At 35.6% G+C, this 19078-nt stretch overlaps 1 protein-coding gene and 1 pseudogene across 2 annotated transcripts in view; both read left to right on the top strand.

The window, feature by feature from the left end:
• LOC145268651 (ER degradation-enhancing alpha-mannosidase-like protein 3) overlaps positions 1-19078 on the top strand; it is a 157871-nt gene that overhangs the window by 32237 nt on the left and 106556 nt on the right. For both annotated transcript variants that reach the window (XM_080124135.1, XM_080124134.1), the window contains exons 2-6: positions 9421-9466; positions 11786-11886; positions 12781-12820; positions 14297-14409; positions 15901-16054. In XM_080124135.1, the coding sequence (XP_079980261.1) occupies positions 9421-9466; positions 11786-11886; positions 12781-12820; positions 14297-14409; positions 15901-16054 (454 nt within the window). The remainder of the gene's footprint in view (positions 1-9420; positions 9467-11785; positions 11887-12780; positions 12821-14296; positions 14410-15900; positions 16055-19078) is intronic.
• LOC145268953 (U2 spliceosomal RNA) lies at positions 6095-6258 on the top strand (annotated as a pseudogene).

Here is a 19078-nt window from a genome sequence, read left to right as displayed (position 1 = left end):
CCTCTTTCCCACAGAAGAGACTTTGCAAGCCTGTTTCTGCTTTATCATTATTTTCATGTCAAGTGCTCGTCTGAGCTCCAATCTATAATTCCCACCCCCCTCGCCAATCTTTCATGAAAAACACTCTAGCTGAAACCACTATCAATAATTTCCCCTGCTCTATGGTTTCAAATGATCTGAAACAACAGCAAGGGGAGACTTGATTCCAAATATTTCTCATATGTTATATCTCCCCTCTTTTTGGAAATATGGCACGATTATAAATATCTCCAGTATCAAATAATCTTTATACACTGTGAAATTTACTTTAGGTATGAAACCCAAAGAAGGGAGATATAACATGAGAAATATTTGGAATCAAGTCTCCTCTTGCTGTTATTTCAAATCATTTAAAACCAAAGCAAGTTTTAATCTACCCTCCCTCAAGGCCAGAGGTTTTGGGGAAGTTATATTTATATATATATATTTTAACTAGCATTTCAGCCCGGCGTTGCCCTGGTGTTTAGATGTGTATGTTGAGCAAAAAAAAAAAAAAAAAATGGTAGTAGGAAGGCAGGCTCGAACCCGTACCGCAAAGGAGGAAAAGAATGGGGGTAAAACCTAACGTTTATGCTGTTACGACCACCGCCAAACCGGAAGCGACATTTTTTAAAATTACGGCTAGACAATCTAAAGGAGAGGAAACTTTCAAAAACATTGGCGAAAAAAGTGACCCCCCCCTGTAGAGAAGTGCCTAGTTGAAGGGGAAGATATTAATGTTTTTAGCCAATTTTTCGATATTTGTCATATGAAAGGTCGAACTTTAAAACGATACTGATCTTGGTAAAATCCGTCGCCTCTATTAAAAGTTTAAGGCAGACATGCAAACACACATACATACATACATACATTTATATATTGGTAACTAAAAATTTTCAACCCAAACTGATGAAAAAGCTTGTCCTATTTCTGAATACCCTTTATGTAAAATTTCAAATATTTAGACCAGAAATTGTCTGAGTAATTTGGAAGAGACCGCAGAGATCAATTTTTAAAAAAACTTTGACCTCTATTATGACCCCTTAAAATTTATTGTTTTGGGCTCAAATCAAGTTATTAAGTTAGATCCATGTCCAAGGAACCTATATCTAAAATTTCAAGTGCGGAAACCCAAAATTGTCGGAGGAGTTTGGTAGAGTTCTCAAAGGTCAAATCGTTGAACGATGACCCCTTAATCGCTAAATTTCTAGCCAAAAACCGATCACATCGATTTTCCCAAATCTCAGTACCCTGTATATCAAATTTTGAGTCTGTAGACTAAAAATTGAGTTATTGCGTAGGGAAATGCGCGCACACACACACACACACACACACACACACATTCACTTTTATATATATACTAGCGAGGGGTACCCGGCGTTGCCCGGGTGTTTGTAGGTGTGTGTGAAAAAAAACCGAAATGTGAAAAAAAAACAGGTGCCCGTAAAAAAAAACCGAAGCCTTGACGACGTGCAGTTGGAAAATAGTAAAGTGTGAAAAAAAAAACAGGTGCGCGTTTTTGATTGACGTGACGGCGATAGGTATTCAGCAGTTAGCATTTTGTGCGGGGCAGTTTTTAATGAGGTCAATAAATCGGTTTGTTTGTTTTTAAAAACCCGTTCCCTGTTTATTAGGGGGGGGGTGTCTCGTCTTGAAATGAAAGCTACCGTCTGATATGACGAAGTCGACATTGACCAAACGTTACTTATGCTCTCTAGAGACCACTGGCTTTCGGCCAGTAATTAGAGTCGAGTTTCGCTTTTTGTTTATACCGAAAACCGAATGTAACGCGTGCCGATGCGGGAAATGTGGAATAATTAACGTTTGAAAGTCAATAAAATTAAATAGACAGGCGAGCTCCGTGGTTAAGTGTGAGATATTACAATTTATAGATGATATAAAAAGTTTTAAGAAGTTGTGAAGCGAGCGAGCGCTTCTCTGAAAGAAGCCTTTTGTGTACATTGAGGAAAAGCATACATACATACATACATTTTCGCTTTTATATATATATATATATATATATATATATATGCATATCAAATAATTTTTATATACTGAAATTTACTTTATTAGTGAAAACCAAAAATCAACTTCAAAGCATCAACAATGTCTTAACATCCTGGACAAAAGAAAAGTCAGACTTGTAGATTCTTGAGGTTAAATTTTTTTTTTTTTTTAGCCCAGACAACATCGGATCAGCCTGTTGGTATTTTTCTTTTTAAATAATTTCAGTGTATGTTTATTGCGTGAAGTTTTCTATCTCGAGTGTCACTAAATGTGGATTTTATCGCAACAGCTGCCATCAATAAATTGATGACGTAATGACCTACATGAATGCTTTGTATTAAAAACAAAATCCAAACAAATATAACATTCCACGACTGCGTTTAGAAAATGTCGGCCAACACATCTTCCTGATTACATCATGTTACACAATTTTTTTTCTTTTATAGATTAACTAGCTGGGGTGTCCGACGTTGCCCGGTTGTTTGCAGGTGTGTTGAGAAAAGAAAGAAAGAAAAAAAAAAGTGGTAGAAGGCAGGCAGGCTCGAACTCATACCGTGAAGGAGAAGAACGTGAAAGAAAAAAAAAAAAAGAAAAAAAAAACGTGACGTCTTTGCCGTTGTGCCCATCACCAAGCCGGAAGTGACAAATGTTTAAATTAAGGCTAAACAATCAAAAAGAGGGGATGGCTTTCGAAAACATCAGAGGAAAATATGGGCAAAAGCAGACTATCCTGCCATGACAGAGTACAAAATAGACTTCGTAGCTTATTGGGGGATGTCCTTTTCTCTTCCCTGCAACCTCTCTCCCACAGAAGAGACGTCGCGAGCCGGCCTTTGTTTTATCGTTATTTCCATGGCAAGTGCTCGTCTGAGCTCCAATCTGTGGTCCCCACTCGCCAATCTTTCACGAAAAACACTCGTCTAGTCAAAACCACTATCAATAATTTCCCACACTCTTTATCTGTGCCTAAACCTAAATGCAGATTCCATGAACAAAGATTCTTTCTTAGAACTGCACACTTGTGGAACTCTGTTGTGTTTGCCTGCTTTCCGACTGACTACAATTTGATTGTCTTCAAGTCCAACGTAAACAACTTCTTAATGAATCATCCCCCTAAGTAATCCAATTTACAAAATTTCCCCTACTTATGTATACCCGTTAACCCTGATCCTCGAGTGGCTTCCGGGCCTTGATAAGTGATGACTCCTTTGTAAAATATATATATATATATATATATATAGAATGATATAATTTTCTGGTACTTGTACAGTTTAATCAAGACGTTAAAAAATGAAAATATCGAAAAAAGTATAAATTTCACGTATCCGTTATGGAACGACGTTCTCGGAAAAAAAAAAAAATCACTTAATTTCATCAAGTAGTTTTTTTTTTTTTTGTTTTTACAGCGAAAAAACAATTTGTTATGATATCGAGCAAAAGGTTCGATTTTTAGAAAGAAAAGCTAGAATTAAAGATGGGGAGGGAGTCTCGGCGCTTTACATGGAGTTATCTCCCCGTGGCGTGTTTAACAAATTCCATTATGGCTGACTTCATAAGAATGTGTTTTTCCACTATAAAAAAAAATAAAAACTACTCAATCAAATTAAATGAATTTTTTTTTTTTTTTTTTTTTTTTTTTCAGAGATCTTCAGTCCAAAACGGATGCATACAATATAACCTTTTTTCGATATTTATACATGAGACGCAGTGTATTATTATTATTATTATAATAGAATTGGGATGAGGTTATTGAACGATAAAACGAATGCCGTGTGTTTCCCGGATTCCTTCGTGTCACTTTTATGGATTTTATGATTGCAAAACTCTGCAACAGCTTGTGGAAATGGAATTAATCTTGTCATAACATTTGAGAAAGAAAACAAAAACAAGATTTTTTTTGTGTTTTTTTTCTTTTAACTTGAAACGTGTAAACATTAAGTGCGCGGAAAAAAGTGCACTGGAATTACAGATGGTTTGAAAAGTGATAAACCAGTTTCTGTGCAAGAAATGCATGACACTGGAATATAGATGAAAATTCAGATCTGGAAAAAACTTTGGTTATTTTTTTGTTTTATTAGCATTTCAGCCCGGCGTTGCCCGGGTCTTTTGAGGTGTATGTTGAGCAAAAAAAAAAAAAAAAAAAAAAAAAGCGGTCAATTTTTTTTTAACTTTGACCCCTATTATGACCCTTGGCATTTGTTTTGGGCTCAAATCAAGTTATTAAGTTAGATCCATGTCCAAGTAACCTATATCTAACATTTCAAGTGTTTAGACCCAAAATTGGGGGAGGAGTTTGGTAGAGTTCTCAAAGGTCAAATCATTGAATTTTGACCCCTTAACAGCCAAATATCTGGCCGAAAACGGATTGCAAAGATTTTCCCAAATCTTAGTACCCTGTATATCAGAGTTCGAGTCTGTAGACTTAAAATTGACAGAGTTATTGCATAGGGAAATGTACACGGACAGACACACACACAGACACGTTAACTTTTATAGATATATAGATTAGCAGACTGCTCGGCATTGCCTAGTTGTAAAATATGCTTAAATAAGATATTTTGATTAATGCAGATTTCGTATTATACTAGTGGGGATACCCGGTGTTGCCCGGGTGTGGAGAGGTTGGGGGGGGGAATCAAAACAATAGTTCAGCCTGGGTGGAGAGAGGTGTTAAAAAAACTGGTAGTAGCGGGATGGGTGGGAACATTCAAAACAACAGTCGGCAGCTCGGTGGTGGTGGTGGTGGTGGTGGTGGAAAGAGGTGTTAAATTTAAGAACTTTTTTTTACTATAAAAACGTTGTGTTTATAGTGTAATTGCTTGAGGTATTACCGTCTGTGAATTTTTCATTAAAGAAAATAATCATTGTATATCAAACATTTAGTTTAAAGCAAACTTAGTAAAAAAAAAAGTTTTATTATTTTTAGTGACTTGAGTGAAATTTAAATTTATTTTTTTATTTCGACGAAGAAATCATCTTTGCTTAATTTTTAAGATTTTGTTTTTCTATAATCAATTATAAAGTTTAATCAAAGTATTGTAATATTCCAGTTTCATATTGCAAAAATAATGTATATTTTAAAAATATACAAACACACGTAAATTTTCTAATCTTATAAATAAACTTCTTTCCAGTTAACAAAAGAAAAAGCATCAAGAAATTTACGTGCAGGATTTTTAATTTACAGACCGTTTCATGCAAAAAAAAAAAACAAACAAAAAAACATGTAAATTTTCAAGTCTTATAAAATTCTTTGCAGTTAATGAAAAAAATAATTAAGAAATTTATGTGCCGAGTTTGAACCTACAGACCACATCATGCAAAAACAAAAAAAACATGCTATCAACTTACCCACAGTAGAATTTTCACAGTCCGTTGTTCTATCATTGTTGCTAAGCGACGACATGGGAAAATGGCTTTACCGATGATAGATTAATAAAAATAGCGGTTTGGATTATCGGTAATTATCGGAGGTATTCTGAGACAGAACTAAACTCCCAGACTTCTACAGTAAAGTTCTTAACTCCCAGACTTCTACAGTAAAGTTCTTAACTCCCAGACTTCTACAGTAAAGTTCTTAACTCCCAGACTTCTACAGCACAACAAGATAAGAAATCATAAATAGAATTATTTCTGTTTGCTTCTGTATTACATTAGTCACCTACTTTCCATGACCATACATTTTCCTGATCAGGGGGTGGAGTAATTATTTTTTGTTATTTGTGTGTAAAAAAAAAAAAAAAAAAAAAATGGGCTTATATCTCCTTCTCACTATTATAGTAGTGACAGTATTTGTGAAATATGGGACGAATATAAAAAAAATAATTGAATTAAACTATAAATCTATAAATTGCCCCATCTCATAGCCTTGAGTTGCTGGGGGGAGGGGGGGCATAGGCCATCCACAACTTTGTAGATGCTTTTGTAGCAAGGAGTTTTTTTTTTTTTTTTTTTTTTCGGTGTGAGGTTAATGGTCCCAAATTGAAATTTTTACCTTATCAAATTGTTTTCATGTTTAATAATCCAAATCTAAGTTCATTTATTGATTTACTATCAAAAAGAAAAAATCATACTTTCTTGGCCTTTTGGACAAGATCAAAGTGTAGTATCTGTTCCGGCAGATACTGCAAGCTATGACTAGCTATGACTAGCAAAGACCAGATGTGGGGGCAACCCCACATGCCTGACCTTTAACCAGCTCCCATTTCCCACCTCTCGGGAGCTGGTCCCCTTTTCCCCTTCCCCCTCCCTTCACTCTTCACATTAAAAATCGGCCTTGTGCCTAATTTGCTCGGTGGGGGAGCAAATAAATACCATCATACTTTCTTGGCCTTTTGGACAAGATCAAAGTGTAGTATCTGTTCCGGCAGATACTGCAAGCAAAGACCATATGTGGGGGCGACCCCACATATAAGACCTTGGTCAATGTAGGGGCAACCCTTCATACCAATTGTCACTAACCAGCTCCCCTACTCCCCGGGGAGTTGGTCCCCATTTCCCCTTCACTCCTCACATTAAAAATTGGCCTTGTGCCTAATTTGCTCGGTGGGGGAGCAAATAAATACCATCTGTTCTTCAGATGCTGCACTTTATTTTCTTGTTCTCTTTCGGTGGAGGAGAAATCCTTCACGACTGAGACAATTTTTATTTTTGTACCTTTTCTCCACGTTAAAAAACGACCCTGGTGTCTAACTCTGTCCCGTGGGGAGGCATTGTAAATAGGTACTATCAAAAAGAAAAATAATCTGACTTAATTCTCGCTGTGCTGCGAATCATTATGATGATTCGGTGTGTTAGCTGTTGTAATAATTCTTGTCCAATGTTTGTGAGGAAAGTGAGCTCTCTCTACCATGCTAAAAGGTTACTCACACTAGAGTTTCCTGTATCTCTATAAGGCCACTGTTACTCCACCCATGCATGGAGTATTGTTGCCACATCTGGACTGGTGCATCTGCCGCTTGCCTCTTGCTTCTAGACAGGGTTAAAAAAAAAAAGAGTTGTCAACCTGATAGGTCATGCACTATCAGCTAAACTCCAACCTCTATCCCATCATCGAAATGTGGTATCCTTGTGCCTGTTTTAAAGTATTTCAATAGCAAGTACTCTGACGAAGTCAAAGCTCTAGTACTCCCTTGACGACAATATTTTACAGCAAAATCCCACCTTTACACTGTAGAAATCCCTAGATGCTGTAAAGCCTTCTAGTCAAATAGCTTTTTCTCTAAGACTGCTGCACTTTGGAATTCCCTTCCGGATTCCTGTTTCCCTGACTGTTCTGACATTCAGAAATTCAAGTGTAATGTAAACACTTCTCACTGCCCAACTCCCTAAATAGTATCCCTGCAAATCTGATCTCAAATAGTAGTCCCTGACAACTAAGAGGCCCTGTACCTTATTTGGTGTGTAAAAAAAAAAAAAAAAAAAAAAAAAAAATTGTTTCCATTATAATTTTCATGTACCACAAGATGGCATTAAATTTATAGTGATTTGTTTTTTTTTTTCACTTCAAGACCAGCAGTTTTAATTTTACTCCTGTAAACATTTGGATCCTGATGTTGTATCTGGTGGGGGTGGGGTTCTGTATGACATGGTGGTGCATATAAAATAGGTATATATGAACGAGGTAACCAAACCGTGTACGTGTTATACGGTAATCATACGTGTTATCTATAGTCCTCTATATAATGTTCATGCGTGTGTGTGTGTGTACATTTTTAACACGTATAATAAACAAATATAGATACCTTCAACAAACGGGACAAATAGCACCATTGTCTGCTTGCCCAGACAAAGGAAGGACATACCTTTTTAGTTGCAACCATCACTGTATTGTTCCAGACGCACTTCTGAAAATGTAAGTCATTTTCTACACCGTCAACTCGGACAACCAAATTGTTTTTCCACATTTACATTTGTTCCTGCTGCAACATTTTTTGTTCTGGGGTTGAACGCCATTCCTTTTTTCGGGATTATATATTACTGTCTTTCGAACTAATGCTTCCATAACTGAACGATTCCCAACCAGCTGAAAACTTGGCTGTCCCATCTACTCGTTCCAACTCATTTGCTCAAGACACCTTGACTAACTCCTAACTCTGTCTGTTTATATCAAACTAATCCTTTGTGCTTACATCATTTTAAGTTAGAAAAGCATTTCATCCAAGGCATGAAAATTGTTAAACAAAATGTTTTTACTATAGGCTTTAAAAATAAAGGTACAAGATTCAATTTGAAATTTATTTATCTTCAAAGTGCACTTTTATAAATTTTAGAAAGTAAGGTATAAAAATTTAATTTAAATTGAATCAAAAAAATTACCTTGGATTTATTTTATGTAATGTACATTCTGTTGCACTTTAAAAAAAATCATTAAAAATTATATATCTATACAATTAATTGCTAGATGAAAGATAATGGGACTAGTGGGACCTGTGAAAATTCCGCATGGGATTCATTCATATGTAATATATTGATGTTGGCATTCTGTAGATGTTCAGTGTAAATGGAGACGCTTTGATATTATTGTAGCTTTTTTGTTAAAACTGAAAAAGTATTTATTTAAGCTAGCAGGGATGCCCAGCGTAGCCCGGTCGTAAAGTACGCTTAAGCATGATATTTTAATTCTTGCAGATTTCGTATATATTATTTTAGAGTTAATTTTCTATCGATTTTTATATATTATGACGTTGCGATTATAAAAATAAAAAATATACACACATATATATATGTATATATGAATACACACACACAGACGTGTATATATATATATATATATATATATATATATATATACAACATACACACACACGTACATACATATGAGTAAATAGATGAATTTATAAAAAAATTAAAGGGGAAAGGAAGGCCGGTATCTTCAAATTCTGGATAAAGCAAGTAAGTATGTAAGTAAATGTTTTATTAACTACTTGTTCTTATATATATACATACATCATTCGACTACACAAAAACCTAACGGATGACTTATCAGTCACGTTTTCTCTGACCCAATTTTGTTTTTTTATATCTAGGTTTCAAAACCTATTTTGTTTATGTCCACCACTTTCTTTTCTATTAAAATATTTGTTTTTATTTATCTAAGATTCTTTCTTGTTATTGTTTATAGAATCTAGTCAAGTTAAATTCCTAAAACGTCATTTAACCATATTTGTCATTGAATTGCATTTTTCTATTTAAAACAAATCTAATTCAATCTACACAATGATAATAAGTCTTCTGGCTCAAATAATTCGGTAATACCCCGGGTGTGCTAAAGAAACTTTGAACTGTTATAATTCAGTAGCTGATTGTGTTAAGAAAATAAATTTTATTTCTTGATATAGAAAAATTTTCTTTTGAAATAAATATTTTCATATTTTTTTTTTCTTTTCATTTCAGGGATCAAGTAGTAGAAATGTTTAACCACGCCTACAATTCTTATATGGTAAGCGATAAATCTTTTTAAAAAAAATTTCTTATATCATGTGATGGATCATTTTAAAGTATGAATTTAAAAAACATTAAAGCTATGAAAGGGATTACTGCCCAAACAAATTGTAACTATAACCCTACAATCTCTTTCCCGCAGAAGAGATGTTGTGTGAGCCTGTCGCTTTTTTTTTTTTTTTTTTTTTTTACAAAGGAATCACCACTTATCAAGGCCCATAGGCTACTCGGGGATAAGGGTTAAATAGTGTACAGTGGTCAAAAGGACAATATCATAGTAATTGTTAGAAATGTAAATTTGATAAATTGGATTGAGGGGAACGGCTCATCAAGAATTTGTTTACATTGGACTTGAAGAAGACGATCATATTGTAGTCAGCAGGAAAACGGAAGAGTGTTCCACAGGTGTGCAGTTCTTAGAAAGAAACTATGTTCTTCCGAAACGTCCTCCTGCTCTATCATTATTTTCATGGCAAATGCTCGTCTGAACTCTAATCTATGGTCTCCCCCAAGCCTGACTTTCATGAAAAACACTTGTCTAGCTGAAACTGATCTCAATAATTTTCCCCACTCTTTATTTGTGCCTAAACCTAAACGTACATTCCATGAACAAAGCTTCTAAGAATTTCATGCCTGTGGAACTCTGTTCCATTTTCCTGCTTTCCAACAAACTACAATATGGTTGGTCAAGTCCTAAACATAAACACAATAGGGAAAATGTGGTAGTAATCGTTAGTGGAAATTTAGTAAATTGGATTACTTAAGGGGAACGGCTCATCAAGAATTTGTTTACGTTAGACTTGAAGATGACCAGATTGTAATCGATAAAAATACAAACGCGTATCATTTTATATATTTAATTGGAATTCATTATTGAGATGAGTATTATTTATCAATTTATTTATTGCGGACTATTATCCTCATCTTTATTAGTTGTTGTTTCATAACGTTTTGGCCAACTATTCTGGCCGCGAAGTAAAATACCAGGTTGAGAAACTGGTGCGGTCTATCCTTCTGTCAAGGATAGATAGGACTCTCTTAAGCCGTGGTAGGCACCCCAGCTAGTGATGGCGTCACGATAAAAAATACTCTTGATAGCCCTGGTGAAGCACCAAGTATTCAGCCACTGACAAGATTTGAATTACACTACAAACTCGTGTCGTGAGTTCAATCCCTGCTACAGCCGTGCTGGACATGGACATTCCTCTGACCTTCGTCAGGTGGTAACTGCGCAGGATAAGAACTCCGAATCTCCTGACTGCATTCTCATGTGGAGAGACGACAACAACTATGGAAGGCAGTAATTACTGAGAATGCAGTTAGGAGATTCGGAGTTCCTATCTTGTCACAGTTACCACCTGACAAAGGCCAGAGGAATAGTTGGCCGAAAAAATCCAACCATGATCGCCTTTCGAGGCCTGTGGTGCAGTGAATAGAGACGTTGAATCTCTACAGTTCCAGGTGAGCATTGTCTGAAGATGGCGGTTTCAATCCTACTTAAAGCCGGCCATTGTCTGAAGCTATACGGTTCCAGGTGAGAACTGTCTGAAGCTATACGGTTCCAGGTGAGACCTGTCTGAAGCTATACGGTTCCAGGTGAGACCTGTCTGAAGCGATACGGTTCCAGGTGAGACCTGTCTGAAGCGATACGGTTCCAGGTGAGACCTGTCTGAAGCGATACGGTTCCAGGTGAGACCTGTCTGAAGCGATACGGTTCCAGGTGAGACCTGTCTGAAGCGATACGGTTCCAGGTGAGACCTGTCTGAAGCGATACGGTTCCAGGTGAGACCTGTCTGAAGCGATACGGTTCCAGGTGAGACCTGTCTGAAGCGATACGGTTCCAGGTGAGACCTGTCTGAAGCGATACGGTTCCAGGTGAGACCTGTCTGAAGATGGCGGTTTCAATCCTACCCAAAGCCGGCCATTGACTGAAGCTATATGGTTCCAGGTGAGATTTGTCTGAAGATAGCGGTTTCAATCCTACCTGAAGCTGACCAGAGGCTCAGTTGGCCAAAAAACATGGTGAGACGACAGCAACTATGGAAGACAGTAATTGCAGTGGAGTCAGGAGATTCGGAGTTCCTATCCCGTCGCGGTTACCACCTGATGAAGGCCAGAGGAATAGTTGGCCGAAACGTCGTGAAGCAACAACCAAAAAGATGAGGATAATAGTCCGCAATAAAAAAAATGAACGTATCGTTTTTCATGATTGTTTTCAGATTTGTGTGTTTTTTTTTTTTTTTTTTTTTTTTTTTTTTTCAAGCGTTTCGTCGTTTGATGCATCTAGATGTTGATGTTCTGTTCTTTCTGCTTCCAGAAACATGCATACCCTGCAGACGAATTGATGCCTCTAAGTTGCAAGGGACGATATCGTGGCCGAGAACGATCGAGAGGCGACATAGATGAATGCATGGGAAAGTAAGTGAATGACGTTTGAAAAATCTGATTGCCGTCAAGTTGCCGAAACCTTACCTTCTTATTAAAGACTATAACTTCTGATTGTAATTTGCCGTAGGCTTTCCAGCTGTCGGATATGGCCGTCGCGTCCGGCAGAATGTACTTTATTATGGGAAGAAGAATTTTGATGTTACAGTTTGGTACTATCACTAGGAAAACCTCCTTCTTGGTGGTGTCATATCCTCTGAAGACCTAGAGCAGTTTGAGGATCCTCATATTGTTTCCTATTCAACTGTAAAATTTTATCTAAGCTTGTTAGATTCATTCTACAAATTCTTACATTTTTTTTTTAATATACTCTTTGAAAAGGGGAGGTACTTTCTCCCGAAATGAATCAAAGTTCCATACCACCAACAGACTTTATTTACATCGGACACACCAATAACTTGGTTGCAAATAATTATGTAATGAGGGGAGGAGTGATAAATGAATAAATGAATAGACATTTCTCTACTTGAACATACTCATCTATTTGTTTGTTTTGCTTTTCTTTACTCTTGTGATTCCGGTCCTTTCCGCATTGCTCTTGGCTTTTAAAAACTTTCATATATTTTTTTAATTTATTTATTAAAAAAAAAAATTATTTTTGCGTAAATAAAACTAATATTTTTTCCAATTTATGAACTGCTGTCCGCTGAGATTTTCATTGGCTAAACACAATGTCGTATGGTTAATTGATTTTTCTGAGTCTGTAAATACAGGAGTACCCATTTTTGCCCCGGGTAACACTGAGTAGTCCTTTTGTATTTTTCTTTTTTTTCTTTTTCTTTAATTAAAAATCTTTTTTTTTTTTTTTTTTTTTTTTTTTTCATAAAAAATTTGCATAACAATTTTTTTTTTTTTTTCTATTTTCAGTTTTTCTTTGACGCTAATAGACTCGTTAGACACTTTAGCTGTAAGTATCAACCAAGCTGTTTTTTATTCATTTATTTATTTTTTTCGTTTCACCACACAAAATGGGGTTGCGGTGGATATTATGCCCCAGTTTTTTTTATTTTTTTATTAATAACTCAGATTTCTCTCTTGTTGTCTCCCGTTCTCTCCATTTAAATCATAGAGAGAAACAAAAAGTTCAATTTTATATATCTATAAGAGTGAAAGTGTCTGTCTATCTGTGTGTGTGTACATTTTCTTACGCAATAACTCTGTCAATTTTTAGTCTACAGACTCGAAATTTGATATACAGGGTACTGAGTTGGGAAAATCTATGTGATCGGTTTTCAGCCAGAAATTTGGCGATTAAGGGGTCAGAGTTCAACGATTTGACCTTTGAGAACTCTACCAAACTCCTCCGACAATTTTGGGTCTACACACTTGAAATTTTAGATATAGGTTCCTTGGACATAGATCTAACTTAATAACTTGATTTGAGCCCATAACAATAAATTCTAAGGGGTCAAAATAGGGGTCAAAGTTAAAAAAAAAAACATGACCGCTTTTTTTTTTTTTTTTTTCTCAACATACACCTCCAAGCACCCGGACAACGCCGGGCACCCATGCTAGTATATATATAGCTATAATATAAAGCTGTGTGTGTGTGTGTCTGTCTGGTCACGAATAGGCTCCTATATGGTTGACTATTTTAAAAAACTGATTACATATAATGATAGAAGATGTATCGAGACACAGGAATGGGTATGTTTGATCTGGCAGAACCGTGGTTCATTAAAATTGTGGGGTCTGCGTTCGCACCTGGTCCACAAAGTATGGAAATAAAAATTTAAAAATGAAAAAAAAAAACGTTTACAAGTGTTTTTGATACAGATGTACATAATAATACTTTGATAAGTATGTTTTAACTTGAATAGGGATGGTATAATAAAATTGTGGGGTCTGCGATTGCGCCTGGCCTCCATAGAATAGAAATAGGCACAAACTTTAATAAAGACTTTTCATATCTATCTGCATAAGTATACTTTGATAATTGTTTCAGTTTGAAGAAATATGGTATAATAAAATTATGGATGTTCGTTCGCGCCTGACCTCTATAGAATGGAAATATGTCACAAAGTTTAACAAGGTTTTTTAATATAGATCCACAGAATATTGTGATAAGTATTTCAGTGTGAACAGGTATGGTATAATAAATTATGGGGGTTATCTATTTTATTTTTACTTTCATCATATTTTGATTTGGTTTTGATATCCCCAAATTCGAAGCTATCTCTTTACAACCCTTCCTTTTTATAATCTATCATACTTTCATAAATCAGAGTCCATTTTCTCTAGGCTGTTTTTGAACCCATTCAATGACGGATACTTTTGCTAGTATATATATAAACTGAACTTTTTTTCCCCTCCATGATTTAATTTATTTTTATACAGTTCAAAGTTAGAAATCTAAAAAATAAAATTTTTTTTTTATTTTCAGGTTTTCGGAAAGTTTGATGAATTTGAAAATGCTGTACGACTTGTGATAACAAATACAAGATTTGACAGCGATGTGGTTGTTTCGGTGTTTGAAACGAACATAAGAGTTTTAGGGTGAGTCTATCCTTTGCATCGTCAAAGAATTTTCGTGTTTTGCAACATATTTTTTTTTTTTTTTTTTTTTTACTAATTCTCTCTTCTCGTTCAATGAGTAAAGATTTAATTTTTAACATTTGCTCCTTCATCCTCTGGCCCTGTCGGTGGGGCATTAAAATACGCCGACTGCCCCCCTCCCCCTGCAGAGGGTAAAAGTCCCTCAATGGGGATCCTGGATATGTCCTTAAACTATATCCAGTGGTGAGGCCCCAGCTTGTGGGCTTTGGGGAGTGTGGAGCCACCCTTTAATTACCATTGCTCCCAGGTCCACTCTGACCCGGAGTGGTAGTACCTGTTAGGGTCCCAACTATGGGTTAAATAGAAACCTACGTGAAGACAACAAATATATTCCATTAAAAAACTTTTTCTTCCGAATCTTTGGATTCGGCATTAAATAACCCAAAAAGGGTTGATATACCGTAAAACAAAAACAACGAACCAACCAACCTTCATCCTCTCTCATCCTCGTCCTTCCTTCCTTTCTTTCTTTTTTTTTTTTTTTACTTTTTTCTTTTTCTTTCACTTTTTCTCTCACTTTCCATAGGAATAGCAATAGAGCAGAGAAAAACCAATGTTTCTTCTGCGAGAACTGCAAAAATCACATTTGAAAATTTAAATCAAATTTAAATCTATATATAAATTCATAATCCTGTCTGTTTGTTTGTTCACAATTTGATCAATATATATACAAAAGGTTCATTACTTTCCTATTTATTTCTATATCTAGTATGATTCTTGCAAAATATACGATTATGAGATAACCTCATTTACATATTACATTAAGGAAAATCGATTTTACTAAATAGCTCTGTTAGTTACTGTTTATAGCGAGAGAATTGTTTTAAGTGTTCTATTTAAGATTGTTATTTAAAGTTGATTTATATTGATAAAATATTTAATTTTGATTTATTATTACCAACATCGATTTTTTTATTTTATTTTATTTTTTTTTTTAAGAAACCAGTTGGTTATTTCCCCTGTTTTCTTGTTTAATATAGAAAAGGCGAAATGCGTGTGTTTTGACTATCGATTATCAGTTATTATTGGGGGTATTCTGAGACAAAACTTGACCAAGATCACTCCCAAACTTGTACATTAAATTTCATTAAAATTTTAAAGAAAATCTGTTCAGCTGTTTCAGAGTCTATAAGGAACAAACTCACACACATAAACAAAGTTGCATTTATATAATTGTTGAGATATAACACTTATCAAGGCTAATTACTATCGGTTAGCCATCTTGCGTAACCTTAGTCCAAGCTGCCATGCTTTTCGGATATTGTGCAGGTCATGAAAAAAAAAAAAAATAGGATAAACGTCAATGCGATAACCTGGGTGTGTTAGATTTTTATGCATCTCTGATGCAGGACGCGTAGCTATCAGCATCTCTGACATCGATCATATGTCACACGGATGAAATATTAATGCTGATCCGTCTATTCCTTGCAGTGGTTTACTTGGTGGACACGTAATGGCCACATTTCTCAAGAAGAAACGGAAAGGAATGCAATGGTACAATAACGAATTGCGCGACATGGCGAGGGAAGTTGGAATGCGCTTGCTACCTGCATTTAATACAACCACTGGTATTCCTTATCCCAAGGTAGGTTTTTTTTTTTTTTTCTCCCCCCCCCCCCCCCCGACAAAAGGAGGCTGGACCTGTAAATTCACCCTTGTCTGTCTGTTTGTCTGTCTGCACTTTTCTCAATAACTACACCTTGGAATTTTTGGAAATTTTGCACAAACATTAAACATGATACGAGTAAAAATGTAGCGGAACGGATTTTCTGGGAAAACTCTGGTTGCCCCCTCAAGGGGGGGGGGCTTTTGGGTTAAAATGGCGAAAATTGACACTTTTTTTTGCTTATTAAAAAAAATTGATGCCTTGAATTTTTATAAAACTTTCTGAAAAGTTGTAACTAACTGATTTCTATATAATTTTGTTTGTCTATACTTTGCGATAACTCTTGGGTGTGCCCCAGGGGCTCTTTTAGAGCTAATAAAAACACTCCATTTTTGGGACTATTTTACTATATTTGTCAAATTTTCTGTGTATGTCTATTTAGCAGTTTTGCATGGTGCCGAACTCAAATTTAAATCTGTTAAGGCGTTGAGGACTTTTGAGGCTAAATGAGGGGGTGGTGGTGCAAATGATGGACATAGTCATTTTTTACATGGTGCAGAACTCAAATTTATATGTTAAGGCCTAAATCTGCACCATTTGTTCATTTTCATCAGGATTTGACATCCCCTGATGACTTTTGGGGCTAAATGGGCGGGGGGGGGGGTCAAATGCTGAACTTAGTCATTTTTTTATGCCTCGTTCACTGTGCACTCACGGGGAACCATGCATGCTTCACTTGTTTTTCTGAATTTTGGAGATGAGGATATTTTTTTTTTTTACATAGGAGTCATCACTTATCGAGGCTCAGAGGCCACTCGAGGATAAGGGTTAAAACTGTACAGTAGTCAGTGGAACAATATCATAGGAATCGTTAGTGTAAATTTGGTAAATTGGATTACTTAAGGGGAACAGCTCATGAAGAACTTGTTTACATTGGACTTGAAGATGATTATATTGTAGTCAGCTGGAAAGCAGGCAAATGGAAGACAGTTCCACATGTGTGCAGTTCTAAGAATCTACATTTCGGTTTAGGCACAGATAAAGAGTGGGGGAAATTATTGATAGTGTTTTCAGCTAGACAAGTGTTTCTTGTGAAAGTTTGATGAGGTGGGGGGGGGATCATAGATTGGAGCTCAGAAATAACGATAAAGCAGAGACAGGCTTGAAATGTCTCTTCTGTGAGAAAGAGATTGTAGGAAAGAGAAAAAGGGCACCCTCTACTAGGCTACAAAATCTATTTCGAACTCTGTCAAGGCAGGATAAGGTCTTTCTAGCACCTCCTGCCCAGATGTGGCAACAATACTTCATCTTTGGACGTACCTTGTAGAACCGTGTGATGATTAGCTTACTATCGATGGGTGTGCTGTATAAAACCTTTATTATGCACTTGTTCCCGCTCTAAATGCAAGTTTAGTGTTTGTTTGCACGAAACTACCAGTCAAATGTTAATGTCCATTTCTTTTTTTTTTTTTTTTTTTTTAAAAAACAAAAAATCAGTTATAACAAATAGTGTGAATGTGGTATTATGGTAAATGAAAGCTATAGCTAGGATTTACTTTGTCAACAAAGGTGCCATGTTAAGGATAACCATGCCACCTCCCAATTTTTTGCTTGGCCTTATGCCTAATTTTGTTTTGTCGACATTGTTTTGTTGACATTTTGTTCTTAGAATAAAATATAAATCAATGAGAACAGCTCAACATATTTGTCTACATTAGACTTGAAAACGATCATGTTGTAGTCATTTGGGGAGCAGTTTCATATTGTTTCGTAGTATTTGCGTCAGATTCTAATCACAACTGAAAAGGCCGAGCATTTTGAGATGTTTTTCGTTGTTGACGTGGAGCCGTGTGATGATTCACCTAAATTGTCCAAATTCGTATAAAAGCTTTATACGCCCCTGTCGTTGCTATAAACATAAAACTAGTCGGACACCATTGTTAAATTTTTTTTTTTTTTAATAAAATTCTTTTAAAAACAGAAAAAAAAAAGGCACAGTGTTGCTTTGGGTATTGATATGTTAATGAAAACATTTACAACACTACTAACCTTCAAGCTGACTCCATTTGACCTTTCATAAGGTCACACCTGTGGGCTCAAGTTGACATTTTACTCTGTAAGTCTTTTGTAATATTAGCAGTAGCAGCAATAGCACAACTGTAAACAAACTTTTTTTTTTTTTTATAAATAATTGAAAATATGAATATAAAAAAAAAATTTTCTTACATGTCTGAGCTATTTGGTTATCAGAATATTAAAGCAATCCCAACAAATTCGGCATAATGAACTTTGTCCAACTTGCAATTTCTCGTATATTTCAAGTCAACTTTTTAAAAATATTTATATGGTTGAAAAGACAAGAAAATGTAAAATTAGTGTGAATTTTTATCTGTTGCAATAGTTTTTTTTTTTTTTTACAATATAGGTCCGATTTGAAAAATTTAAAAGTGCTTGTGCAGTATAGGTCCGATTTGAAAAATTTTAACGGTGAATTAAAAAGTGCTTTGCTTTTAACAACCGAAAATGTGAAATGATTTTTTTTTTTTTTTTGCTGGAGGTTACAATGTTTCGGCCATTATAACCTCCAGCCTTCTTCAGGAATATCTTGTCAAATTCTGGAATCTGCAAAGTCTTTCAAATGGAATGCTTTATGCAACTCCCGGTGTAGCATGCTCTTGTTCTGTCAGCCATGACATGATAGAAGTCTTAAGTAATCATAGAACTTCATTTTTTACTTAGTACTTTATCCGTTATGCCACAGGTCCTTATGAACAATTCTAGTATTAATTTTGGGAGCCTTAAACTCCATTTGACCTTTCATAAGGTCACACCTGTGGGCTCAAGTTGACATTTTACTCTGTAAGTCTTAATCTTTTTTTATGAATCCAAATTTTCAGAACTTGTAATTTTCTGACTAGAGTTTCTCAAATGTATACTAGCGCCTTAATCACCATTGATCATAGTTGAAGGTTTGCAACACTTTGTGATAAGTGACCACTGCTT

This window comes from Euprymna scolopes, chromosome 44 (genome assembly GCF_053919585.1).
Source record: "Euprymna scolopes isolate OS-2025 chromosome 44, ASM5391958v1, whole genome shotgun sequence".
Lineage (NCBI taxonomy): Eukaryota > Metazoa > Mollusca > Cephalopoda > Sepiida > Sepiolidae > Euprymna > Euprymna scolopes.
This window is presented reverse-complemented; position numbering and strand designations above follow the sequence as displayed.